This window comes from Pseudonaja textilis, chromosome 15 (genome assembly GCF_049901715.1).
Source record: "Pseudonaja textilis isolate UNSWEBS1 chromosome 15, rPseTex1.2, whole genome shotgun sequence".
Taxonomy (NCBI): Eukaryota; Metazoa; Chordata; class Lepidosauria; order Squamata; family Elapidae; genus Pseudonaja; species Pseudonaja textilis.
In genome coordinates this window covers 3,537,055-3,564,151 of record NC_142004.1, presented here as the reverse complement: position 1 = coordinate 3,564,151, position 27,097 = coordinate 3,537,055, and the positions used below count along the sequence as shown (strand labels likewise).

General features: G+C 46.0%; 1 protein-coding gene across 2 annotated transcripts; it reads left to right on the top strand.

The window, feature by feature from the left end:
• RAB35 (RAB35, member RAS oncogene family) lies at positions 1-22,464 on the top strand. Of its 2 annotated transcripts, XM_087913208.1 has the most exons (6): positions 1-313; positions 9,098-9,148; positions 9,936-10,059; positions 17,346-17,470; positions 19,004-19,128; positions 19,894-22,464. In XM_087913208.1, exons 1-6 carry the CDS (start codon positions 262-264, stop codon positions 20,020-20,022), a joined length of 606 nt encoding a protein of 201 aa, XP_087769334.1. In that variant the 5' UTR covers positions 1-261; the 3' UTR covers positions 20,023-22,464. The 2 variants fall into 2 exon arrangements, with proteins under 2 accessions (XP_087769334.1, XP_087769335.1); XM_087913209.1 differs by lacking the exon at positions 19,004-19,128 and having other exon boundaries at positions 65-313; positions 19,894-22,444.
• Positions 22,465-27,097: the final 4,633 nt, after the last annotated feature.

Below are 27,097 nucleotides of genomic sequence, written 5' to 3'. Positions count from 1 at the left end.
GCGGGGGACCCCGCGCAAGCCAGTGGCGGTTTTTCCAGCCGCCCGGGCGGAGGAGTGCGCATGCGCCTGGGAGGGGAAGCGACGAGCGGCGGGGCGGGGGCTGTCGCCGTCGCTGCCGCCGCCGCCGCTACCGCTGTCAGTTCCGGCTGCAGGTCGAGGAGCCGATCCGGCCTTGGCGCCGCCTGAGGAGACTCGGCCTTCGTGCCACGACGGGAGCGCCCGCTGCCCCGGAGCCAGCCCCGCCCCCCACCGACAGCGGCCATGGCCCGGGACTACGACCACCTCTTCAAGCTCCTCATCATCGGCGACAGCGGTGAGGACGGCGGGCCGCCGGCTCGGCCTTGTCCCGGCCGGGGTGCCTGGCCTTTCTGAGGGCAGGGAAGGCGGATGGGCGGCGGCGGGGGGTGGGGGTGGGGGTGGGAAGAGAGAATGGAGAGAGCCCTGAGGAAAGGTGGGCATGGGCGGGGGAGGGGCTGAGGAGGTTTGGGGGCGAGGCCCCGAGGAAGGGGAGGGAAACAGGGGGAGAACCCCCTCAGAAGACCTTGAGGTAAGGGAGGGGCCTCTGAATAGGAGGTGGGGGGAGCAGGAGGGGTCCTGCTTGGGGAGGGGTTGGATAGGAAGGGGGAGCAGGGCCCCTGGGGGAACAGGGGAGGCCCTCCCCCTAGAAGGCCTTGAGGTAAGGGAGGGGCCTCTGAATAGGAGGTGGGGGGAGCAGGAGGGGTCCTGCTTGGGGAGGGTGGGTCCTGATAGGAAGGGGGAGCAGGGCCCCTAGGAGGGGGAGGGAAGGAGAGGGCAGGGAAGCAGGGGGAGACCTTCCCCTCCCTCAAGAAGAAAGTGAAAGGATAAGGCCACAGAATAGGAGGTGGGGGAACCAGGGGATTGTCTTGGAGGGGGTCCTGTTAGGAAGGGGGAGCAGGACCCTGAGGAGCGGGGAGAGAAGCAGGGGAGACACCCCCTCAGAAGGCCTTGAGGTAAGGGAGGGGCCTCTGAATAGGAGGAGGGGAGCCAGGAGAATTGTATTGGGGGTGTCCTGATAGAAAGAGGGAGCCTAGGAGGGGTGAGGGAACTAGGGGAGACACCCCCCCACCCAAGAAGGCCTTGAGGTAAGGGAGGGGCCTCTGAACAGGAGGAGGGGCAGCCAGGAGGATTTTCTTTTGGGGGGGGTCCTGATAGGAAGGGGGAGCAGGACCCCAAAGAAAGTAGGGGAGGAGGGGAGGGCAGAGCCCCCCTGAATATTTGAAGGACCCAAAAGGGAGTTAAGGGACAGAGGTCCCAGAAGGGTAAGGGGTGGGTGGGAAGGAGACCCCAGGGTGGAGGGAGTGGGATCCAAGCTGGATCTGCTCAGCCCTGGGGTAGCAGGTTTCTGGCCATGGCAGGAGAAATCTGGCCTGGAGAACCCGATGATGGTTTCCCCCTTCAGTGTGTTTCCCTCTTCTGTATTTATTTGCTGTGTGTGGTGTTGTCTTCTTGGGGTGGGGGTGGAAAGGGGGGAGGTTGCAGGGCCAGAGCCATGGCTTTCCCTTCCTGGAGAAAATGTCTATGGAGATTCTCAGTCATCCAGGTAACAAAGGTGGTGGTGATGTTTTTTTTCCCCCAAAAGCCAATTGGATGTTCTTGTTTTTTCCTTGAAGACATTTCGCCTCTCATCCGAGAAGCTTCTTCAGGAGCTGACCTGTGAAAGGAAACCTGAGGAAGCTTCTCGGATGAGAAGCAAAACATCTTCAAGGAAAAACCAAGAAAGTCCAATTGGCTTTGGATAAAACCTCCCTTCGGAGTTTCCCCAATAAAGAATCTGGTTGGGTTGTGATGTGTGTATCAATAATAACAAGCCAGGATTGACATTGCACGTTTACGCAATTGGCATTAAGTAACATCATTTATGTTTTTTTTGCAAAGTGGTCAAATGGGATGGGAGCAGAAGGATCCAGATTGTTGCATCTTTAAGCAGGGATGAAATGCCTGTTGTTTGGAAGCCTGGAGAGCCACCTGCCAGTCACTGGTTTTGAGTCTGCATGATATATCCTGCTTACCCATGATTTTGCTCAATTCAAGTAATTTCTGACTTACATGTGACAGGCTGAACCATCAACTGGCTCCACAACACTCTAAGATAAACTTGGCTTGCTAGTTTTGGTTCAGTTAGTCATGTGAATGTAGCCAGTGTGATCAGCCATTCTAGAAATGTTGTGGTTGGACTTGATCTGTTCCTTGATATCTGGCTGTCTATTTTCCCTCTAGGTTTTGCCACACAACAGGCATCTTTTATGACTTATCCAAGGCCACCCAGTAATCTTGATGGATGAGCAAGACTTTTATATAGCACTTCTGATCACTGAATCACTTTACTTAGTGCGCAGTGATTTTCATGGACATCTTGTGGCCATGATTATAAAATTCTTGCAACTTCCTTCAGAGGTAGATTAGAATTATATAGTCTATTAATAAGTGAATAGGTCACCCAGTGTGATGTATAGCAGGCAGGTTGATTTGAACTGTGATCTTTATGGTTTTAACCACGCTGACACATACAAGTAGCCCTCGACGTATGTCCACCACAGGGGCCAGAAAATTCATTCATAAAGTGGTGCAGTCATTAAGTGAGGCATTATGTGATTTTTACCTCCTTTTTTGCCATGGTCATTAAGTGAACCACTGTTCTGGTCATGAAGTAAGACAGTGATAACAACTTGCAACTTCCCTGCTGGCTTCCCCATTGGCTTTGCTTGTTGGAAACCAACTAGGAAGATCAGTTGACAGATGCTGCAACCGTTATAAGTGTGCGACAGTTGCCAAATGCCTGAATCATGATTACATGACTGCGCGGAGGCAGTTGTAAATGCAAGGACCTGTAATAAGTCACTTTTAAAAAATGTGTCTCTGAATGGTTGCTAAGCAAATGGTCATAAGTAGATTTTAAATGCCCTTCTTACGCTTTAATTCTTAATTTTAAATTATGCTTAAATTGATAAGAAGGAACCTATTATTTATCGCCTATTTGAGACCTGGCAGGAAAGGGGCTTGGCTAAGATTAAATTTTGAATTGAGGATTCTTTTATTCATAACCTGAACTTCAATCGTATGCGTATCCACCTTTTAGTGAATTCCGTTGAACATATTGTGACTTGTTTTCTGTGGATTTGCTTAGCACTGGGCTGTCTGTTTTTTAAATGTCACGCTGTGTTAGATCACCGTGTGCTCTCCAACTTGGCATAGATGAAATTATGGATATTCAAGTCCGTTTACGGTGGCCCAACATGGAGGGTGATATCTGGAAAGAGATGGCATAACATAAGGCACCATTTGATGTCATTTAAGTGCTGGGTTATTTCTTGAGCTCAGTTATATCCATCATTTCTCTTCCTTAATCTCTTGTGGTAATGATTTAACTTCTAGGCCCCAGGGTGGGCTGGGGCTGGTAAACAGGAATATAGGTTGTCCTCAACATATGACCACAATTAAACCCAAAAATTTTGTTGCAAAACAAGATAACTTGTTGAGTGAGTTTTGTCCCATTTTACAACCTCCTTTGCCATAATTGTTAAGTGAATTCGTCCAGTTAAGTTAGTAACATGCTGGTTAAATGATTCTGGGTTCCCCGTGTCGCCAGAGATGCTCAGTGAAAAACGGTCATAAGTTATTTTCTTCAATGCCGTTAAAACTTCAGTCACTAAATGAATGGTTATAAATCAAGGACTACCTGTGTTTTCATAAGACATTCACTGCCTGGTGTGATTTAGGCCCATCACTGACAGGTGAAAATCCGGCCTCCAGTACATCCACATCAGGCTTGGACTTATAGAGAGAACCAAATGGAGAAAGACTTGGAAGAAAATTTAAGGTTAAAGAATCTGAAACAATTCAGGGAATTTTGTCAATATAAATGGTAGTTTATACAGATTATTAAGTACAAATTGAAGTACATATTATTTTAACAGCAAGGAATATAAATAGTAATGGTTAAATTGATTGTTCTATTCAAAGAGGAGAATCTATGTTTTTTAGTTGGAGTCTGGATTTTGTGCTTCTGATGAAAAAAAATGAAACTTTGACTTTGGTTTTGCTGGTTATTTGTTACAGAAATGACTAGTTATATACTAATGTGTAAAAGTAAAACTTTGAGGTTGTAATGTTGTTACTATGTACTGTGCTACAAAGAATCGGAAGTCAACGCCTTTTTCTTTCTTCCCTTGTAGCTCATATTTTCTTCCCCCCTTTTTTCTTCCCTGAATTTTCTGAGGTTTTTTTCTATTTTATACATTGACAAAACAATAAAAGCTACAGAAAAAGAGAAGGACTTAGATGCTCATTGCTTTAAACTCTCAGGAGGAAAGAATAGGGTGTGTGTGTGTGCAATAAGTTACAGTGGATTAATGAAAAATTGGTGTAAAGTACTTCAGAGATAATTCTTAGAGGCTGGATGAAAGAAAAAGATAAAAGACCCTTAAGAAATAGGTTTCTTTCAATCGTCCAGCCACCAAATACCTAGCCAGAGGTTAGATGTTTAGCTGTACATCATTATACCTGCAGCACTTTACAGAATACATAATAGAAAGGCTGCCCTCAGCCACAGACAGCTCATAATTTAATTTTTGTTTAAGGGCTATAGTTTTGTTTAAAAGGGTAAAAGGAGAGGCAACAATAACCCAAAATGCATGCATAGTTCTTTATAATTGGGGTTAATGTGAAATGGTTTCTACCTTTATTCCCAGTCTCTCTGAATAGCGGTAACATCTTAGCAAAAAGGAAAACTGGATGGGGATTTGAGTTTTGATCTTCCAACCAGGCAGCATAATCGCAGTTCATCTAAGGAGCAGTCAAGTCTTATACAGACTTTGGATTATAGGAGCCTAGAGATTTGGTGAAAGGGAGATTTATTCCCGTACTTGACGGACAGCTTGAATGAGCACTTTTGATCTAAGGACAGTTAGTTGCAGGGATATGAGGCAAACCTTGAAAACTGGGTGTTTCGGTTTGTAGGTCATGCTACAAGAGCTTAGACTTAATTTTGTGTTAATTAAAAGCCTTTCTCCGTTCCCACATTTGACTGTGGTGGAGAATGATTCACTCTCCTCTTTCTTCCCTTTTGTATTTAACTTAGTTATAGTTCCAAGATCTCAGCCTTTTCTTTCTTTCCTTTTTTATTGTGTATGCTTCACAAAAGTTTCTAGAAAGCAAAACAAGAGTTTCATGTTTAAAGAGGTGTGAGCTAGAAACCCAGGCGTCAGTTCTCGCCTTGCCTACAGTTTTGTTTAATTGCATAAGGAATATTATCATTTCCTCATTACTGGTCTTTTCTGCGATTATAAAGCCATTGAAATATAAAATGGTTTGTAATAGTTTCTTGTAATTTCTGCAATGATTGACCTACTTTATAAGATTATTGTAAGGCCATTGCCATATAATCTGGACTGAACATTTTGTGGTACAAATTGAGCCTCAAATTTCTGTTGCTAAGTGAGGCATTTGATAAGTGAATTCTGCTCCATTTTTTCTTGCAACAGTTGTCGGGCAAGTCCCTGAGATTGTTAAGTAAGTGACTAAATGGACTGTTCTAAGTCAAAATTACCTGTAGTTTCATGCTATTAATATCTTCATGATATAAAGAAAAAACTTCATATATAAGGAGACCTACATTTCTTAACAGGCCTCCATCAGCAGAGTCCCTGGCTTAGTTCTGCTGAGAGGGCTCTTTTTCTAACTTCCTTAACAGCCTTCTGCGTGGAAATAAGTTTCAAAAATCGATGATTGTTCAGTTTTAACTTGTCAAATGCTGTAGCTCAAGGCCAGGGCTCCTGCTTAGCCTTCAGAAGATCCCTGGTCCCCTCTTCTTTTTTGACACTTGGACCGCCTGACGTCTCTGGGCCACAAATGGCTCCCCACAGTTTTGGATCTGTCTTGTATAACAGGGTGGGGAACAGACCTAATTATCCCCTAGTTTGATCTAGTGGTTGGTCAGGCTAGAAACTGGGAGATGGGAGTTCTAGTCTGACTTTTGGCCAATCACCAGGAGACCTGAGTTCTAGTCCCACCTTAGCCATGAAAGCTGGCTGGGTGACTTTGGGCCCAGGAGCTGGAGAATTCTAGTCCTGCATTAAACCGGTTGGTGACTTTAGGCCAGTCACACACTCACGCTCTCTCGCTCTCACTCTCTCTTGTAATAAATATAACAACCCTGGGCTTATTGCGGATTTCTGAAAGCCAGATTTAAAATGCTTGTTCTCCCTTACATTTTCATAAGCGTGCAGGCAAAAGAGCTGTCCTCTGTCCTCTGAATGGAAAGTCCCTTTTTTTTCTCTTGGTCCCCGTCAATCTTCACAGTGACTCATGATGGATGGGCAGATGGATGTTGATGGCTTGCCAGCAGCTAGCTTGAATAATGCCTGTAGCCCAGGGAGGATGCTGGGATTGTTTTCTTTTGCTCCCAAGATGGGGCTAGTGAGAGCTGCAGGTGGAGGTGTGCACACTTAGGACGAATTTCTGTCATTGCTTGAGGTGGTTGTTAAGCATATTTTGCCCTGTTTTTCAGCCGCATGCTGGCGGGGGAAGTCTGGGAGTAGAAGTCCACCCACCTTAAACTGGCCGACGTCAAAAAGCACCACTCTAATGTTTATTTTTGTGTCAAGCCAGAGTCTGTGTGGTTTGTAAGCCGTTATGGCCGAAGGTTATGTGTGAGTCGAGCTGCTAGGCTGAACGCAGTTGCATTTCATCCTTGTATCTTTGATGCGTTTTATCACCACGCTGGAAAGGTTGGGTGCAGCTTGTGTTTGGGCAGAATCGGGGGCCCTTGGAGGAGGAGGAGGAGGAAGAGGAAGTGGTGGCTACATCCTGTTCTGCTTATGTCTTTGTCTCTAAGACACCAAGGAAAAACATCCCTCCTGGCCTTGACCGTCTCCTCCTGGGGCTTCTTCCATCACACTTTGGAAATCACCAACAGCAGCGTAGAATTGAGTTGAAATAGGAATAGTAGAATAGAAATAGAAGAGTTGGAAGGGACCTTGGAGGTCTTCTAGTCCAACCTCCTGCTCAGACAGGAGACTCTCTACCATTTCAGACGAATGGTTGCTCCGTCTCTTCTTAAAGAGTTCCAGTGTTGGAACATTTACAACTTTTGGGGCCAAGTCATTCCACTGGTTGATGGTTGAAACTGCCAGGAAATTTCTTCTTAGTTCTCTAGGTTGCTTCTCTCTTTGATTAGGTTCCATTTTCAGAATTTACTTGTTGCAGCAAGTACAGGTAGTCCTCAACTTACAACCATTCATTTAGCGACAACCATTTGTTTAGTGACTGCTCAAAGTTACGAGCTCATGGGGGCAGGAAGGGACTTATGACCATTTTTCATGCTTACACCCGTTGTAGCATGTGAGCAAAATTCAGATGCTCAGCAACTGACTCGTATTTATGACGGTTGCAGCATCCCAGGGTCACGTGATCTCCTTTTGCGACCTTCTGACAAAGTCAATGGGGAACCCAGATTCACTCCACAACTGTATTGCTAACTTAACAACTTCAGTGATTCACTTAACGGTGGTGAGAAAGCCTGTAAAAGGGGACAAAATGCACTTAACAACTGTCTCGCTTAGGGACAGAAATCTGGGCTCAATTGTGATCTTAAGTTGAGGACTAGCTATACTACGATTAATACAATGCAGTACCCACTGTATTGTACCTCCCTCAGATTTGTCAGGCATTCTACAATTCTAGGTCAGTTTTAACTAGAAAGATGCTTTTAAGCGTTTCTTTTTTATGTACCGCTCCTTATTTTGTACTGAATGTTCTAGAGACTCAGAAATTGTTTTCTCTTCTTTTTTATTTTGGCTGGTTAATGGTCACAATAAAGTTATTTGTATACAATTAGTATAGATTGTCCTGCTTGAGCAGTGGCTTGGAAGGGTCTCCCAATAGAAATGAGAAAGGGGCTGCCCTCCAAACCCAGCTAAATGTAGACTCTTACAGATGACTTTGGGGTTGCACTAAATATTGATGGCTGCTGAGCTAATATTGCACCATACTGGAGATTTACAGTCTTTTATATGTCTTAATTATATATCAATTTTCATTGTAAACTGCCAGGAGTCCTCTGGGATTGGAGTACAATATCAATGTAAGAAATAAAGTAAATGATTTTTTTTTCCTTTTACCTGGGGCAGAGGCACCCCCAGAGTGAAGCCCACTTTCACAATGTCCAAATAGCACAAAAGATGGCTAATATTGTGTGTGTGCTTTAAAGGTGCCCAGATCCAACTTGCCATGCTGTGCCTAGTAACGAGGGCGTTTCTCTGGCACTCGGTAAGAACGAAAGCTGTCCTGGCGAGGCACTCTGAAAAGATGCTTTGCAGCTAGCATTAATCAGTCCTAGGCTGTATCAACACAGCAATAGCATCAAGGTAACATGAAGTTTTAGCACCCCCTTTGTTCTGCACTAGTGAGGCCATATCTTGAATACTATGTCCAGTTCTAGTCACCATGATACAAAAAAAAGATGTTGAGACTCTAGAAAGAGTCACAAAGATGATTTGGGGACTAGGGTCTAAAACATATGAAGAAGGATTGCAGGAATTGGGTATGTCTTAACCAAGAGAAGGACTAAGAGTGACATGGTAGCAGTCTTCCAATATTTGGGGGATTGCCACAGAGAAGAGATTGAGTTATTCTCCATAGCCTCTACAGGCAGGGCGAGAAGTGAGGGATGGAAGCTTATCAGAGAGAGATCTAACCTAGAATTACATGGAAATTTCTTGTCAGTGAGAACAATTAACCAATAGAGCAGCTTGCCTACCAGAGTTGTGGGTACTCCATCACCAGAGATTTTGAAAAATAGACCAGTTGAGATGGTTACAGGGTCTTCTGCTTGAGGAGGGGGTTAGACTAGAAGACCTCCAAGATCCCTTTCAGCCCTACGATTCCATGATGCCCTTCTTTCTGCAGAGCAGATGTGCAAACACCTGCCAGCTTCAGGCAGTAGTATCCAGGCACGTAACCCTATAAATATTCAAAGAGGAACGGCGCAGTAAACAGCATTAAAATAAAATGCTGCTCTCTGTTGCTCCAGCAATGACTGGCAGAACTCAGCTTTCTCTTCTTTCTTTTTCTCACGCAGGTGTTGGCAAGAGCAGTTTGCTGCTACGTTTTGCAGACAACACTTTCTCAGGTAAGATGGGCATTTGGCACCTCCAGTGTCCCGGGACCGTGCGATTCCTCTTTTGCCACCTTCTGACGAGCAAGGTCATGGGGAAACCAGATTCGCTGAACAGCTACATTCCTAATTTAACAACTGCAATGATTTGCTTAACAGCAGCAGCAAGGAAAGTCATAAAGCTCACTTAACAAATTTCTCACTCAGCAACATACGTTTTGGGCTCAATTGTGGTCCTAGGTTGAGGATTTCCTGCAACGCCTTTGCAAGCCACCCGATTTATCTGCGCCATGTTTTCAAGCCTTTTGAAAAGAGTTTTAAAAAGAGGCTTGTATTTGGAAAATATAGAAAACAAAAAATAATAATGAGCGCATGGTGTCCCCTTGCACAGCATAATGGTAGCTTTGTGTGGGCCCTTCACAATTTGCCTTTTAATTGTCATTTCATCTTTGCAGTTTGGGGGTGGGGGGTGGGTGCTGTTTATTTTTACGATCAGGATAAATTAAGCATCTTCCTTCCCTGTTAAAAATGCTTTTATAGTCTGACAATGGAGACATCCCCTCCTCCCTCTTTTAAAAAGAATAATGAGAGTTTTCAGGAGTTTGAAAGAATAGTTTCAACAGGATAGTTGAATGGAAACGGAGGCCAAGAATATTTTCCCTTAGATAATTTGTCCGCCATCCGAAAAAGGATTCCTAATCAATGTTGCACCATTCAGAAGCAGCCAGCTGTGTATAATTGACTTGTTGGTACCCTCCGAAGCTCCCACAATTTATCTGCTGTTTTTCCCTCCCACACACAGGCAGCTACATTACCACAATTGGGGTCGACTTCAAAATTCGGACAGTTGAAATCAACGGGGAAAAAGTCAAACTACAGATCTGGGACACGGCGGGACAGGAGCGCTTCCGGACGATCACGTCAACGTGAGTCGGTGGTGGTTGTTGTTTTTTAAAATGTTTTTCTGATAACTGGATTTCGTCATGAGTTTGTTCTGATAAGATTAAAGGCGACGATTGCTTCTTCCTAGCTGCTGTTTCTTTTCTTCTCCTCCGTTTGCCCCAACGAGCCAGATTGTAATCCGCGAAAGGTACAGAATATTAAGAACACACAGGAAGAGTTTATGGAGTTTTGTCTTAATATAATACAGAGGCACCTCGGTACTCTTGGGTTAATTGGTTCCGGGAGATGTGATGAGTACCAAACAATTTTTTCCCAAAAAGAGTGATTTAGTGAGTCACAAGGCAGCTGACACTGACAAATTCTAGCAATCACCAGGAGATGGGAGTTCTAGTCCTGCCTAGGCACGAAAGCCAGCTGGGTGACTTTGGGCCAATCACCAGGAGACCATGAGTTCTAGTCCCACCTTAGGCACGAAAGCCAGCTGGGTGACTTTGGATCAGTCACACTTGCTCAGCCCAGCTCGCCTCACAGGGATGTTGGAAAACAAGAGGGGAGATATTTTCTTTCTCTCTCTCCCTCCATCTCTCCCCTCTCGCCCCCCCTAAATAATATGTTTAGAATTCATTGACCGATTGCAGTATTCTTCATACTTTGCATTGAGGGTGAAGTTTTCTCTGAAGGGCCTGACTTAGCCTTCAAGTCCCACCAAAACCGTAGTTTAATTTGCTCCCAAATTAACAAAGAAATACGGCTAAAATTAGTCTGAGTAGGCCCTCGGTTCTGCATGGGATGGTGTTACAACTCAGAGTGGGAACTAAGCTTCCCTCTGTTGCTGCCAGCTCCCTTTCACACCAACAGATGCATGAATAGCGCTGAGGTTTTGTTTTCTATACAGGAGGTTGTCACAGAGTTCTGGCAAAGCGAGTTCAGGGAAAGAAATGATAGGCTAGCTATGATTCACGGCGTGATTTGAAAGGGGGAAAAACCCCACAGAAGTAATTTGGATGCTTTGACACTGAAATCTTTTTTATCCTAGCAGGGATGGTTTGTCTGGCTGATTCTAGCCGTTTTATTCTCTCTCTTTTCATTCAAGCGGATTGTTTGCTAGGGAGAATGAGGAATTTTACAGTGTAATATTTTCACTGGCTCACTGGTCTGTTGTTGTTTTTTTTCAAAGAAACCTGAGAATTGTCTCTTGTGAGGAAGGCAAGGTATTTTCAGCGTAGTATTTCCATTACCTAAAATAGATTTTAGAAGGTTGCTTTGGAAGAATTCTTGAGTGGCCTAAAATATCTCCAGTCTATACAGATGCCTTCTCCACAGCCCCTGTATATAAAGGGCAGGACTTGATTTAGAGCAGATGATATTTAAAATGTTGAATGCAATGTGTTTTTGTTAGCTTTGTACCAGACTCAGGAAGGCAGGAACAAGAGCGAAATTTGTCACTGATAGATCCATCTGATGGGTGCTGCTTTTCTCAGGACAGAAAGAAGGAATTAATACTTGTGACGTTAGATTAGCTTGGCAAATAAGATTGAAGGATGACTTGGATCCCCAGAATTCACTGAGATATCGTTGACTGGTGACGCCATACTTGAAATAACACTCCCATTTCTGGTCACCACAATGCAAAAAAAGAGATGTTGAGACTCTAGAAAGATGAAGGGTTGGAACTGGGTGTGTCTCTAATCTAAGAAAGAGAAGGACCAGGGGCGATATGATAGCAGTCTTCCAATATCTGAGGGACTGTCACAGAGAATTTGGGGGGGGAGTCATCCTCTTTGCCAAAGCACCAAAGGGCAGGACAAGAAGTAACAGATGGAACATGTTTACATTATAAATAGATTATTAAAGAGTTACCCTGTAGTTAGATGGGCAGCCAATAAATTTAGATGGATGGATGGATAGATGGATGGACTGATGGATGGATGGATGGATGGATGGATGGATGGATGGATGGATAGATAGATAGATAGATAGATAGATAGATAGATGATAGATAGATAGATAGATAGATAGATAGATAGATAGATAGATAGATAGATAGATAGAGATATATTAGATGATAGGTAGATAGATAGGGCTAGATTAGATAGATAGATAGATAGATAGATAGATAGATAGATAGATAGATAGGAAGGAGAGACAGATTGGATGGATGGATAATGATCCAACCTAGAGTTAAGGAGAAATTTCTTCACAGTGAGAACAATCAGTCAGGTGGGTGCTCTTACCACTGGAGGTTTTCAAGAAGAGACTTGAGAGCCATTTGTCTGGAATGGTATTGGGTCTCCTGCCACGGGCAATGGGGTGGACTAAAAGACCTCCAAGGTACTTTCCAGCCCTATGATTCTATGTTCTATCGATAAATATTTGAGGATTGGACTAAAATGTCTGATGAAGACCTCACGTTTTGCAGTTAGGGGAAGGAGATTCTGCCAAACCCCCAAATTAAAAACAACAACACAAAACTGGAATGACTGCATACATGCACCTTAAGACTCTCTGTGTACTTCTTAAGGCCGCAAGCAGAGCCTGTGGGTGCATGGGGCAGACCAGCCCTGACTTCCTCACCGACCCAAAGCATATTCTTTGTGGTTTGTGCTGTGTGGGCCAGCTTATGGCAGGAAATGGTGGAGGAGTGTAAAAGAGGGACTTGCAGAGAGAGAGAGAGAGAGAGAGAGAGAGAGAGAGAGAGAGAGAGAGAGAGAGAGAGAGAGAGAGAAAGGTAGGTAGGCAGGCAGGTAGATAGATAGATAGATAGATAGATAGATAGATATCACTTGCCACCATATAATCCCAAATTATTTTCCAAAGAAAAGAGTGAGAGGGAGGGAGGAAGAGAGAGAGAGGCGGGGGGGGAAGAGAGAGAGGTGTGTGTGTCAGTGTTTCACTGACAATGTGATGGCTTAGTTGGTGTCTAATATCTAATTCTAAATGAGAACAGAAGAATCTATGCCAGCTCTGTGCCACCACTCCAGGACAAGGCCTAAGGGCTGAGCGTGTCTCGAAGTTCCCCAAAAGTGTGACCACGTGGTGTCGAGTTTGCCGAGAACAGTTTCAACATAAGACTTCCTTTGCTTGCGATGCTGAACTTCAGTATCCTGCCTGCCGTAGGCCAGTCCCACTATTAGCAAATCCGAAGTCAGCTTTGCCCACAGGCAGAAATCCTTTGCGAAGCTCAGTTGTTCTCTGGTGCATTCCGATGCCTCCCCCCGAGAAAAAGTTCCTGATAAAAGGAGTAGGACTCATATCCACAGTTCCTCTTGTTATTGGGGGTACTCCACTCTTAGGTAGCCCTGTTGATGTTCAAAGCCAGGGGTATCCAACTGTGTCAACTTTAAAACCTGTGGACTTCAACTCCCAGAATTCCCATGGCTGGTTGAGGAATTCTGGGAGATGAAATTACAAGTCAGTTGCCAAGGTTGGACACCTCCAACCATGTCTTTCTTTTCTTCTTCCTTCTTCTCTTCCTTCTTCTCCTCTTCCTCTTCTTCGTTCCTTCTTTCCTTCCTTTATCCTTCTCCTACTCCTCCTTTCTCCTCCTCCTCTTCTTTCCTTCCTTCCTTCTTCTCCTTCTCCTCCTCGTTAATTTTTAAACCAAATGGTTCTCCGGCTTTATTTGTGTCTTGTATGAATATTACAATTATTCTTATTAATGTTTGATTATCAGGATATTTTGGTAAATCTCTAAATAAATGTGATAAGTGATTGTTTTGTTCGAGTAAAACAGGTGCCGGTGGGGTTCCAAGGTGGATTTCAGGTTGAGGCACTTAGTTAAGCTTAATCCGTAGTAAACCGATTACCTTCCAACGACAGCCTTACTTGTTTGTCCTTGGGGTGACCGAACTCCTTCCAAGCAGCCCAGGGACCTCTTCCAGGAAATGGGCTGGTTTGCTGGGTTGTGTGTGTGTGTGTGTGTGTGTGTGTGTGTGTGTGTGTGTGTGTGTGGATCTTTGGTTATTCGGGTTTTCTCCCACGTAAGATTGGAAGTATCTAGGCAACGTTTCGATGAAGTCTCATTCATCATCTTCGAGAAGCACAGAGCCGAAGACACAAGCCTGAAAATGATGAATGAGACTTCATCGAAACGTTGCCTAGATACTTCCAATCTTACGTGGGAGAAAACCCAAATAACCAAAGATCCACATACAAATACCCGCAAGAACCTCAGAAAACAAATACACACACACACACACACACAAACACACACGATTGACAGGTGCTCATCTCCCAAGCGACTCTAGGTGCCTCCCAACCAAAAACCAGCCTCCAAAAATACAACCGACCCAAAGAACAGAAGACCAAAACCCAAATCCAACCCAAAGTAACTCAAACCGAGGCAAAACCAGGATGCACTAAAAGAAGACACCTCCCAAGGTCCCTTCCAACTCTGTTACTCTGTTCTATTCTAAATATTCTCTTTCTGAAAATAAGTTACAACTCGGGAGAAAAAGAAATAAATGGGAGTAGCAGCTTTTGCAAGCAACATGTTTTGTTTTAAAAAAAGCATTCTCTTTCATCAGCCCCCATGCATCTTATTTACGTTTTATTGAAAGGCATTGGCTGATCAAAGCTAATGCCTTTTAATAAAACCTGTTGGTCGGAAAAGGTGATTCAGGGTAGTCTTCAAATTGCAAACAGGTCAGTCGGTGACCCTTTGATGTGACATACGTGTGTGTGTGCGTGAGAGAGAGGGAGAGTGTCCCTTTTTCCAGTGCTGTTGCAACTTTGAACAGTCACTAAACGGATGGTTGTAAGTCGAGCACTACTCCTGTAATATTAAAGCAAAGATGGAAGTCATAGGTCCACTGGGGAGAATTTGGCAGATGCATTAAACCTCTGAAAAATTACATTCGGTCCATCCTCTGTCAAGCAGGTCTATCAGAATACAGAATAATAGCGTTGGAAGGGACTTTGGAGGTCTTCTAGTCCACCCCCACCCCCTCCATCCTCAAGCAGGAGACCCTGTATACCAGTGGACAAACTCTTCTCCAACAAGGGACCATCCAACTTCTCCTCCCCCACCCCACCCCCGGGCATCCTTCAAAAAGGCTGTGATTCTACCTACAACCTTCTCCGTGCAGAATTTATGCCCTGGCCTTGCTAAGTTGATGTTATGACTGGAGGAGCAACGTTTATTTTTCCGTGGTAGAATGATCATATAAGGCAAACGAAGGATAGCGTTTGTCCTTCAGCCTTCATCCGTATCTCACTGTGGTAGGAGGCACAGTGGCTCGGGAGGGTCATCTTTCAATGTCTCCAGCGGCTCCTTGTTCTGACGCCACTACGTCTTCCAAAGTTTCTTCCAATGTTGAGACTCTAGAAAGAGCACAGAGAAGAGAAACAAAGACGATTAGGGGCTTGGAGGATAAAACGTATGAAGGAGGATTGCAGGAACTGGGCATGGCTAGTCTAAGTGAAGAGAAGGACCAGGGGTGAGATGATAGCACAGTTCCAGCATTTGAGGGGCTGCCCCAAAGAGGAGGAAGAAGGGGTCAACTTATTCTCCAGAAGGCAGGGCAAGAGAGAACGGGTGGAAACCCATCAAGGAGAGAAGCAACCTAGAACCAAGGAGAAATTTCCTTCCAGTGAGGACAATTAACCAGTGGAACTGCTTGCCTCCAGAATTTGTGGATTTTCCAACACTGGAGGTTCTTCAGAAGAGATTGGCCAACCATTTATCTGCAATGGTAATAGGAGACTCCTACTTGAGAAGGGGGTTGGACTAGATGACCTGCAGGGTCCCTTCCAACTCTATTATCCCGTACTCTCTTCTTCCCCCGCCTGCTTCTCCTTCTCCTGAATTTCTCTTCTGCTTGAGGGAGGCTCCTGGGGCCAGCCCTTGTCCCCAGCCCCCAGAGTCCTCTCCATGGCAATCTCATGTTTCAAACCTGCCAATTCAGCTTCCCACAGATCGCTTTTGACTTTCCACATCATGCGCTCCCCCCCGCCCCGCCCCCATAGCATGAATGCGCTGAAAGAAGAGCCAGCCAGCTGGCCCATCTCTTTATTTATTTATTTTTCCCATCACCTACTCTTCTGCCAAACGCTTTTATTTGATTAACCGGAGAATTTAGAGGGCTCTCCGCGGCCATTGTTTCCCCAATACGTATCCATATTTTAAAGAAGAACTTTTTAAAAATCATAGAAACAGTCTTGTGAGCTCTTGTGCCCCAGGAGCTCTTTAACCTACCCTCGTGGATGTTAAAATGTTTTACACCTTATATTCATATGGTTCCTGGTTGTATGTAGCGGTTTGGTTGTTAATTATTAATTAAATTAATTGATTAGTAATTAAATTCCTTGTGTGCCCCCTCACACTTGACCAATAAAGAATTCTATTTAAATTTGATTAGGGTGTTGATGGCTGGCTATTAAGTCTTCAATGGTTCTTTCTTTGTGCCAAGCAATCTGCCATAGAGCCATATCAATATGAGGCCTAGAGCAGCCCAGGGCACCCCTTCTGGAGGCTGAGCCATTCTCTGAGGATGGGGTTCAGCACAGGTCCGAAAGCCCGGAACACTTAAATCTTGAGTCCCAATGACCACCTAGGTTTGAATCCTGGAAAATTATCCCAGGACGCCATATCTGGAATCTAAAGCAACTTGATTTGTAATAGTAGAAATGCAAACGGTCCGCTAAGATCTTCTTCCTCAGTTGGATGGTCTGAGCGGGTTGGATTTCAGCTTCTAGGATTCTCAGTCTTTGGTCCACAAATTAGAGGAGTTAAAATGCAGCATATTTAAAGTGCAGGAGAAGAAATGTGTAAGGCAGAGCTAGAAAGGAGTATAAGGGTGCAGAGAAAGAGTGAAGCAACTAGGATGATTCAAAGCCTGGAGACAAAAATGTATGAAGAAGGATTGCAGGAATTGGGTTTGGCTACTAGGGAAAAGGAGGACTAGCGGGGACAGGATAGCAGTGTTCCAGTATTTGAGGGGCTGCCACAAAGAAGGGGGGCTCAAATTATTTTCCAAAGCACCAGAAGGGAAGACAAGAAACAACGGATGGAAACTGATCAAAGAAAGAAACAACCTGGAATTAAGGAGAAAGTTCCAAACAGAGAGGACAATTAACCAGTGGAACAACTTGCCACCAGAAGTTGTGGGTACTCCATCCCTGCAGGTTTTTAAGAAACGTTACAGTCACTTGTCTGAAATGGTATCAGATCTCTTGCTTGAGAGTGGGTTGGACTAGAAGACCTCCAAGGTCCCTTCCAACTCTATCTATCCCATTCTAAATGGGACAGTGAACTCGGAGTCAATGAATTTGGGGTCATGCCTTAATCACGCTCATCTTTGCCCCTCAGGTACTACCGAGGGACCCACGGGGTCATTGTGGTTTATGACGTCACCAGCGCAGAGTCTTTCGTGAACGTCAAGCGATGGCTGCATGAAATAAACCAGAATTGCGACGATGTGTGCCGGATATTAGGTAAACTCTCTGGCTCGGGGAAGGTTTTGATAGAACAAGGCCCACCCCATTAGAAAACCCTTATCCCATAATATGCTGCTGCAATCTATAAGAAGTACCTGAACTGTGAACTATTTAAATTTCCCAGTCTCCATTTATTTTCCCATGAACTTTGTAAGTAGTTTTAGATAAACTGGGTCTTGGCCACCATTAAATCTCCTCCCCCCACAAATCTGCAGTATTAGAATAACAATTCCAATCTAAGCATGGATAGCTTGCCCTAAGAAGAGAGAGAGAGAGAGAGAGAAAAGGAAGGCACCCAGAGACGACTAAGTTCACCCTTTCCATCTGGGAGTTTTAATAGGCAGTCCTCAACTTAAGGACTGGTTGCTTAGCAAGTGAAATTACAAAGAACACCCCCCTCCAAAAAAATAAAAAAATAAAAATAAAGGGGGACTTACAACCCAGATGTGAAATTCCAACAATCAGGTCCTCTCTATAGTCACAGGGCCAAACTTCGGGGATTCAAAAAATAAAGCCGTAAATTTGCAGCATCACATTCACATTTTTTTTTAAAATTTATTTAAGAAATGTATATCGCCGCCTCTCTGCACATGGCGACTCAAGGCAGCTTACAGAATGTAAAACCCCATATAAAGCCAGTAAAAGAAGAGTCATGTAATGAATTAATCTACTAAAATCGCCCTCCCCACCCACCCACCCCGGTGACAGCACCTTACACAAGCCGTTTGACGGGCTCCACCCCTCTCTGGGTTCCCCAGGCCCGCTGGCAGAACCAGGTCTTTTATGACAAATTTGGCCAAACCCATCACTTCCTTCCAGTTTCCGGCAAAACCATGCCAATAGCGAACCAATGATTTGTTTAACATCTGTGGACTTCGCTTTACAGTGGACATGTTCGCTTAATGAACACACACACACCAAAATAAAATTGGGAGCATCGCTTGATGAGCCATTTTATGGCCATCAACCGTTGAAGGCCCCCTGCAGTTCCAACCCACCCAGCGGGCTCGAGGAAGGAGCAGTTACGCTTCAAACAAAGATACCTTTTTATGAGAGGAGAGATCAATTGTTCCTGTGCTTTTTATTGTATCCTGAATTATTGATGCTTTCTTGAGGTTCCTCCTAAAAATAAAATAAAAAGCAGCGATATAGAAATCCCTGGGGAAAGAAAAAGTAAAACTTCCATTACTGCTAGGCCAGATTTTATACCTCCCTTGAACCTTCAGCAGCGTCCGATCCATTTTTACAAGTTTGCAGCCGTGACTTGTAAGAAACGACGGATGGAAACGCATCAAGGCGAGAAGCAACCTTGAACTAAGGAGGAATTTCCTAACAGTTAGAACAATTAGCCAGTGGAACAACTTGCCTCTAGAATGCTTCAACACTTCAGTTTTTTAAAAAAGAGATTGGGCAACCATTTGTCCAAAGTGGTAATTGTGTCTCCTGCCTGAGCAAGGGGTTGGACTAGAAGACCTCCAAGGTCCCTTCCAACTCTGTCCTCCTGACTTTTGGTTTCCATTGCTCCCACAGTTGGCAATAAGAACGATGATCCGGAACGGAAAGTGGTAGAGACGGAAGATGCCTATAAATTTGCTGGGCAGATGGGCATCCAGCTGTTTGAGACCAGTGCCAAAGAGAACATTAATGTGGAAGAGGTAATTGGGAAAGACGAGGGGGGTTACCAGTATGGCTTCAAGAGTCCAAGAGCCTAAGAGCCAAAGGCTTTTCCCAATCTTTTCTTCCTATTTCACTCACGATTCCTCCTAGTCACCAACTCCTTACGCTCCCTGGTCCCGTAACATGCTTCCTGGGGCTCTGCCACAGGGGCAGCAAGTAAGGTGGGATTAGATTTAATCCAGCACGTCAGGATTTTGGAGACAGCATACAGCAAGGCTGCCTTCTTCCTAAATTCAGCAAGATGAGCCTCCTGAGGCTACCCTTTAGGGCGGGAGTGTCCAGCACGGTTGTCTCCTGAGTTCCAAACGTTTTTTTTCCCCCTTCCAGTGGCAGGTTATGGGAAAGCAGCCTGTCTGGCTCCCATCGACCTGCCTTTGGTTTAGATGTGGGAACCAGGCAGATGGAGGTGGCTTGTAAGGAACAACAAAAGCATTCCAAGCTCTGGATAATCCAGGAACAACCCTTCAAAGATAACGACAGATTAACAGAAGAAGAGGGCGGGCTTTTTACACAAGAGGGACCATTTGGTAGTCGCCCGCAGCCTTATAACTCCAGCTCAGGGGAAACGAGGCCTTCCTATCTCTTGGCCTCCCTCCTCCCTTTCACCCCAGAGGCTGCTGGGAGATGTAGTTCAGCAAGCACTTCCGAGCCCCTGAAACCAAGGCCTCCGTAACCCCCATTCCTAACCGCCTCCTTTCTTCCCCTCCCCCTTCTTTTTTTTTCTTATCTCCTTTCCTCCCCAGATGTTCAACTGCATCACGGAGTTGGTTCTCCGGGCCAAGAAAGACAACCTCGCCAAGCAGCAGCAGCAGCAACAGAACGACGTGGTGAAACTCACAAAGAACAGTAAACGGAAGAAGCGTTGCTGTTAATGGCCTTCCTCCTCCTCCTCCTTCTCCTCCTCCTCCTCCTCTGGGGGCGGCAGAGACTGGGCGCTCGGGCAGCCCCGCCCTCGCAGCCTGGTGCATGCGATGCCCCGGGACTCTTCCTCTCCCCTTCCGTTCTCCCTCCTCACGTGCCGTTATTTAAAGGAGCTCCCGCCGTCTCCTCGATCGGGAGGCGCCTTACCTTGACCGTGCCAAGAACAGGATGGGACGGACGAAGGTCCCGCCCCGACTCCGCCCATCCTCAAGTTTATTTTATTTTTTTCTCTCTCTCCCACCCCTCTTGGAAGAGCATCTCGTAGACCAGGGGAGACTTGGCCTACGGAGGGGACTTCAGCGTTTGTACATAATGTATATGGGCTTTGAACCAGCTGCACTTCCCTCGCCGTCGCTTCGGGCTTCTGCCTTCTCTGACTCCACCAATCATGAATTGTTCAGAACTCTCCTCTTTTTGGGGGGGTTGGTTTGTTTGTTTTTGTTTACTTGCTCTCTTCCCCCCCACCCCTCTCTCCAGAAAATACGGTCCAAGAATAACCTTAAAACCAGCGGCTGTCGTTGGCTGTTATTCGTCAGCCTTCATTAGCCTTTTAAGCGAGGAGTGGATCCTTGGTGATCATTTTTGAAATTCTTTTTTTTTTTGCCCGATTCTGGAATCATTGGACATTCCTGGCGTTGTTTTGTGTTCTCTTGCCCTTTGATTCCCTCCTTTCGAGGGAAGGATGAAGATCCCACTTTTATAACGTTCAAAATCTCCACGGCAGAGAAAAATTAGGAATTAAAACTTGTATTTGCCCTCCTGGTAGCATTCCTGTCCTTGTAAGACTTCAGCAACACAAATCATCTCTTCCCCCCCCCCCCTTTTTTTTTCCTTTTTTCTTTTTTAAATAAGCGTGTATCATTCTGTACAGGTGTGAAGTTTGAACGGAGAAATGTGCTTCTGACGGGATCAGTTCTTTGTGGTTCTCTTCTTCCTTTTTGCCCTCCCCTGGAGAATTTGGGAAGGGGGGGCTGGATGTTTTTCGCCTCTTCGAACCAAACCTGCCTCTCGATTCCATTTCTAGCTGCCGAAGAGCGAACCATTCTTCCCATTAGGTTAAAACAAGATCATACGAGCTTCACCCAGCATATAATCACCAGCTTTTGATCTGATGCCCCACGGAGCATATCAAGAGGGGGCCAAAAAAAAGCCACCCAATCCTCAAATCACGTCCCACCCTCGGTTGTCCTGGCGTCTGACAGTGTTAAGAGATGACCGATGTCAATCCTTGGACTTCCGAATCTTACCGGAAGGGCTGGGCAGAAACCCTGTATTTATTGTCCGGCTGCTGTTTTAGGAAAGGAAGCAGCTGCCTGCAGCCGCCCCGCTCAAAGCGAAGAAGGGACCAGGAGGTTCCCCTCCGCCGAAGGGAGCCATCTTCCACTTCAGCCAGCCGTGTTTCACCGTGGACTTGTAAGATGCTTCCGACCTTCTCGGAGACAGCTCGGGCCCTGAGCAATTCATGGTTTTAGAAGGACCTCCGGCCGCCACGGAAGCCCGTAAAGAGGAACGAGAACAGGGGTTTGGATGTCGGCCGGGGAGGAGAGGCCGGCCAGAAGCACCGGTGAAATTCTCATTTTCTCAAAAACGCAGTGCTCTCTAGTGAACAGGCAGGGTGTGGGGGGGCTATTTGCCCAGCCTGGGAATCCCCAAAGGGGAAGGAGAGGGGGAGGCTTCCCAAGGCAACATCTCCAGGCCTGTCCTCCGGGAGGGTGGTTTGCTACGTAACCTCATCGTGAGCGCGGCGAATGGTGCAACAGGGTTGGGAAGGGGAAAAGGTTAGCAGTGCTAATGTGGAAAGTGAAAAAAAGTCTGACTGGTTTGCTTTAGATGATTTCTGTATATTCCGGACTTTCTAATTAACACTTTTTAAATAATTAAGAAGGGGTGAAAAAAAACCAACTAAAAATAAAGGTGCCAAGCTGCCACGTTTTTGCTCCCGGGCTCCAGTGTTTGCTTCTCTGTCGAAACCTCTGGCAGGGTGCAAGCCCCCCTCCTCAAATCTTGGGGGAAAGACACTTGGAAAGCAGTGGAGACTCCCTTCCGAAAGGGGTTTGTTTGCCCACAGTGGTTTCTTGCACAAAAGGGCTGGGTGGGGGGTGGTGTTGAATTTCCAAGCTTCGTTGGCCAAGTCCGTCTTTTTGTCCTTTTTCGGTGGATGTAAACGGAGGGGTTAGTCGTATGTGACCCGTTGCATTGGCCTGTGTGGTTGTGAGTTTTCCCCCCGTGCTAAGTTGATGTGGCCACAAGTAGCAATCGGGATCCTCGGGTAGCAGGGAACACGGATTTTTCTTTTTCTTTCTTTTCTTACGGTAACAATTCCAAGAGAGAGTGTTGAACTGTTTCAATAAATAAATTAGAAAAAAAACCAAACATCTTGAAACCAAAAAGTACCTTTGTGTGTGTGTGTGTGTTGGCAAGACCCTTTTATTTCTTAAATCGGAAATGGGAACCAGCCTCGGGGAGACGGCCGGCTGAATTGATGTCACCTGTCTTCAATGCTTCGGTCCAGAATTGGCCCACTACATTCCCACCGTCCTTTTGCAGGTTGCCATCTTGGTGTTGTGGCCTGTCGGCCGCCAGCTCCTTCAACAGCTGAATCAGAGGAGGAGGAAGAGGTGTGGGAGTCGGGGCCAGCATCCTTGCTCCAGCTCCTAGCAGTTCAGAAGCATGCAACTGCGAGTAGATAAATAGGTTGTTGTGGCCTGTCGGCCGCTGGCCCCTCCCACAGCCAAATCAGAGGAGGAGGAAGTGTGGGAGTCAGGGTCAGCATCAAGGCAACCTGAGAGCTCTGAGGGGAAAGAAGAGGGAATGGAGCTGGCACACAGAGAGGCAGAGGCGGAGCCTGGGCCATCCGTCAGCCCTCCGCCGGAGAGTCAACAGCCCCCAGGTCTGGAGGTGGCTGGTGAGGAAGAGGAGGAACAGCTGGGCCCAGTGCCTGACGCATGGATGCACAGAAGGCAGAGGAGAGGAGAGCAGTGGAAATCTATGAGCCGGTCCTTGGGATGGAAGAGCCGCCACTGCTAGCGAGGCCCCCACCCTAGCTCTGGGGATAAAAGACTGGGTGGAGATGACTAGAAGTGTCAGACTTCTTGATGGACGGACTTGCTAGCCTGCGGCGAGAGAGAAACTTTTTGCTGGGGCTCCTAATAAAGGAATAATTTTATTTAAATACAGCGGGTGTGTTTGGGGAGCTGGCTCAGAATGCTCGGCTGCTTCAGTAGCCCAGTCAGATGGCGATTCAAACGTGATAAAGACGTCCTCAACAAGTATGACTGAACCTCAAAGTCTTTTCCATCTACAAAAGGGGTCCCCAACCCTCACCCCCTTCCGTGGACCGGCACCGGGCCATGCAAAGAAGCGAAGCCTCACCCGTGGGATGCAGGCAGCGCACGAAACCACGACGACGCCTCTGGTCCACGGGGGGGGAAAAAAACCCACCATGAAGCTGGTCCTTGGGGGACCACCGAACTACCACACCCACGTCCAGATTGAGTCCCCCCCCACCCCAAAGAGCCAGGAGTCGTGTGCTTTTTCTACTAAAATATGCCTTTATAGAATATCTTATAAAAACCGTACAGTTATATACAGGACTGCTACGTACAAAAATTACGATATGGTTTTGGTATGTACACAGACCTATATAAATACATTCTGTCTGCCCGCTCCAGCAATGTGCTTGTTTCACCCTTCCTTCCCCTCCACCCACACGCCACCACCACCACCCAGTAACCCCACCCCCCCCGTCCCCAGTGACCAGCCAAAACCAGCTCTCCAGTGTCTCTGGCAGAGGGGAAGGCGCCAGTCAGGCCACACGCCAAAAGGCCAACGTGGCCTCTTGCCAGCCGCAAAAGCCGCCTTCGGTTCCCAGCCCTCTTCCCTGGCAGCGTCCTCTGGACCTCTTGGACTATATATCCCATCATTCCCAAACATTCCAACAACATCCATGCAGGCAGGGCAAAACTGGGGTTGGGGGGTGGGGCAATGTAGTCCTTGACATCACCCGAGGGGCAGAATTTTAAGGGCTGGCTGATAAACCTGGTTCCAGTTACGGAAGAGGATATAAGCTGCCTATCGTGGCAAATCGGATTTCCGCCAAATCCAGGAGGGAAAAAAATAATAATGAAACCCTCCCTTTCCAAAATAAAATAAAATAAAATAGAGGAGCGGAGCAAAAGTGTTTGTGTGCAGGGATTTTCTTTCTTTTTAAGGATGAGATTTCTCACCCAACTCGCCTCTCTGCCTTCATGAGAGTCTCTGTTCTGTTTTTCTCTCCTTTCTCCCTCCACGGCGAAGGGAGTTGGCTTGCGGGCTTAACTCCCCACCTAACCATGATTGCTGTTCGCACAACCTTGCCTTCAAGTTATTTCTTTACGGAGAGCCCACGACTCCCCCCCCCAATTTTTTTTCCCCGTGGCTAAGCAAGACCGCCGCTAAGCGAGCTTCGCTCCACCGTACGAGGGTTTGCCACCGTTATTAAGCAAATCCATCTGGCGGCTAAGTGACTTGTTCGGTCGTGTATTGTTCCTAACATGTTCCGTTAATCCCAGGTCAGGAAGCTTGTCTGAATACGGCCATCATCTTGGGTGGCTTACTACACGGATGACTTATGTTTTATCGGCCATACGTGTTGGGACTCTATTGCGTACACCTGCCCAACAGCGCCAAGACCATTCTTGGTAGAAGAAGAAAGCACCAAATTAGATCCAGGCCAGTCTTAACCAACCCATGTTGGCTGGGGAACGATGGAAGTCATCATTCTTCGAATTTAGGGGGAGTAACACTTCGGAAAAGCCCTGCAAAAGTTGCGAAAGACAAAAATACACCATCTAGCTTGTCATACAAATCAGATCCCAAAGGACAATTTGAGGTGCTCAATTGAGCAGCAACAAATGGACTTGAATTCTCTCTCCAAAATTGTGGGGGTATAATTTAACCCAAGTTATCTCCCCATTTTGCCTGATTTGGCACCTTCTCCCAATTTCCAGAAATATTTTTTTTTTCCTTCAAGTTCCAGAATCTCTTACTGGCCACCACCTTTGCGTAATACTTAAGAAACTCTGGGCCTTGAAATTGTAGACCTACCTAGCATTTATTAATCTTGGCAGCTTGAATATTTCTCCCCAGTCCTGGGCGATTCTGGGAGTTGAAGCTCACCCATCTTCAAGCCACCCAAGATTGAGAAATGGGGTTCCAGAAAATTATCCGGTTGGGAAACGCCCAGATCGAAACCTTGATCATATCAGCTGGTTTTTTTTATTCCTGATCCTACTTTTTCCACCACCCCCAGAAATAAGGTGCCAGACGGCAAATTGTCGCAATGCCTCCCAACACAAATCATCGCAGATGTTATTGTGCTAACCCAACCTAGTTTCCCCACGGCCTTCTTTTAAATATGATTGGCTTAATTAACCCTAATGATAACCATGAAAACCATATCCTCCTCCACATGGGAGAGAAGGACGTAGCCACGATTAGTGCAAAGGCTATGAATTGAGCCATTCATGGGTGACTTGGAGATGTTCTCCAACATCTAACATTCTTAGCTGGCGTAGGCACCTTCCTTGATCTTCTAGTCCTAATACTCATGGAAAGCTTGAGAAAGGCCAGCACTGAGGCAAGATGTCCTAGCTTAGAAAGAACCTCTGGCCATGTCTTGTACCCACAACCTAAGGCAGAACCTTCTCTCACCCATGACAACTTTTAAGATATGGGGACTTCAACTCCCCAGCCAAGCCAGCTCTGGTCTAAGGCAACTGGGGAAGCGGGAGGAGGGACACTTGGTTACTTTCCTCCAGTTTAGACCAGGGGTCTCCAACCTTGGCAACTTTAATCCTGGAGGACTTCAAGCCCAAGAATTCTGGGAGTTGAAGTCCCCCAGGCTTAAAGTTGCCAAGGTTGGAGAGACCCCTGGTCTAGAGAACTTAGATGTCTCCAACTACCAGTCATTGGAACAACTTCATCATATCTGACCAGCTACCATTATTGTTGTTGTTTCTTCTTCTTCTTCTTCTTCTTCTTCTTCTTCTTCTTCTTCTTCTTCTTCTTCTTCTTCTTCTTCTTCTTCTTCTTCTTCTTCTTCTTCTTCTTCTTCTTCTTCTTCTTCTTCTTCTCCTTCTCCTTCTCCTTCTCCTTCTTCTTCTCCTTCTCCTCCTTCTCCTCCTTCTCCTTCTCCTTCTTGAACTTTAAATTAAGAAGCTGTTAAGAAGTTGTCTCCATGATGCTAATTTTTAAAGATCTGCAGAGTTGCATTTCCAACTGCTATAACCTGACCGCTCAAAAGGACCTCAGTAGCAGTGATCTTGGCTCTGTTGGAGCTGCTGTTCTCAATTTTGGAAGAAGTCATGCAGAGCTGGTGTGTTAAGAGTGAGGGCATGGAGCCAGTTTCTAGTCTCACCATTATTTGGTCACAGAAGCTCCCTGGAAGACATTGGACCATTCTTTCTCAACCCCAAAACCAGAATGGTGTAGACACGAAGAACCTCAGGTCCAGTCCAACCTCAACCTTGGAAGCTGCCTGCGTGATTTTGGGCCAGTCAAGTTGTTCCCAGCCCAGTTACCTCATAAGTGCATATCAAAAAAAAAAAAATGGAATATTAATACTGGATTTTGTGACAGGAAGACTGGATTTCTATCTACCCACAACCTCTTTCTTAAGCTGGTGTTTTCTGGATGGGTTGAGCCAGGCTTCCTTCATTGTCAACCTGCACAGGACAGGGGTCCAAGATCCCTGGAAGACACCAGGTTGAGAATGATGGTTCTAGAACCAAGAGGTTCTTCTCACCGAGCCCACCAACCTGGGTTGTATCCCAATTGTTGCAGGGAAGAGCAATCTCTGATCAAATGGGCTATTTTACCCTCTGAAGAGGTAGAACTTAGGTAGCCTGATGGCTCATGATGAAGGAAGCATGAGAGGCAAGATTGAGGGAGGAAACCTGGAGTCTTTTGAAGGTTTCTCCTGGAGGCAAGTAGGATCTTTTTCTCTCTAGAGAGAAGATCCCTCTGTCCTTTGCCCTCTACCCTAGT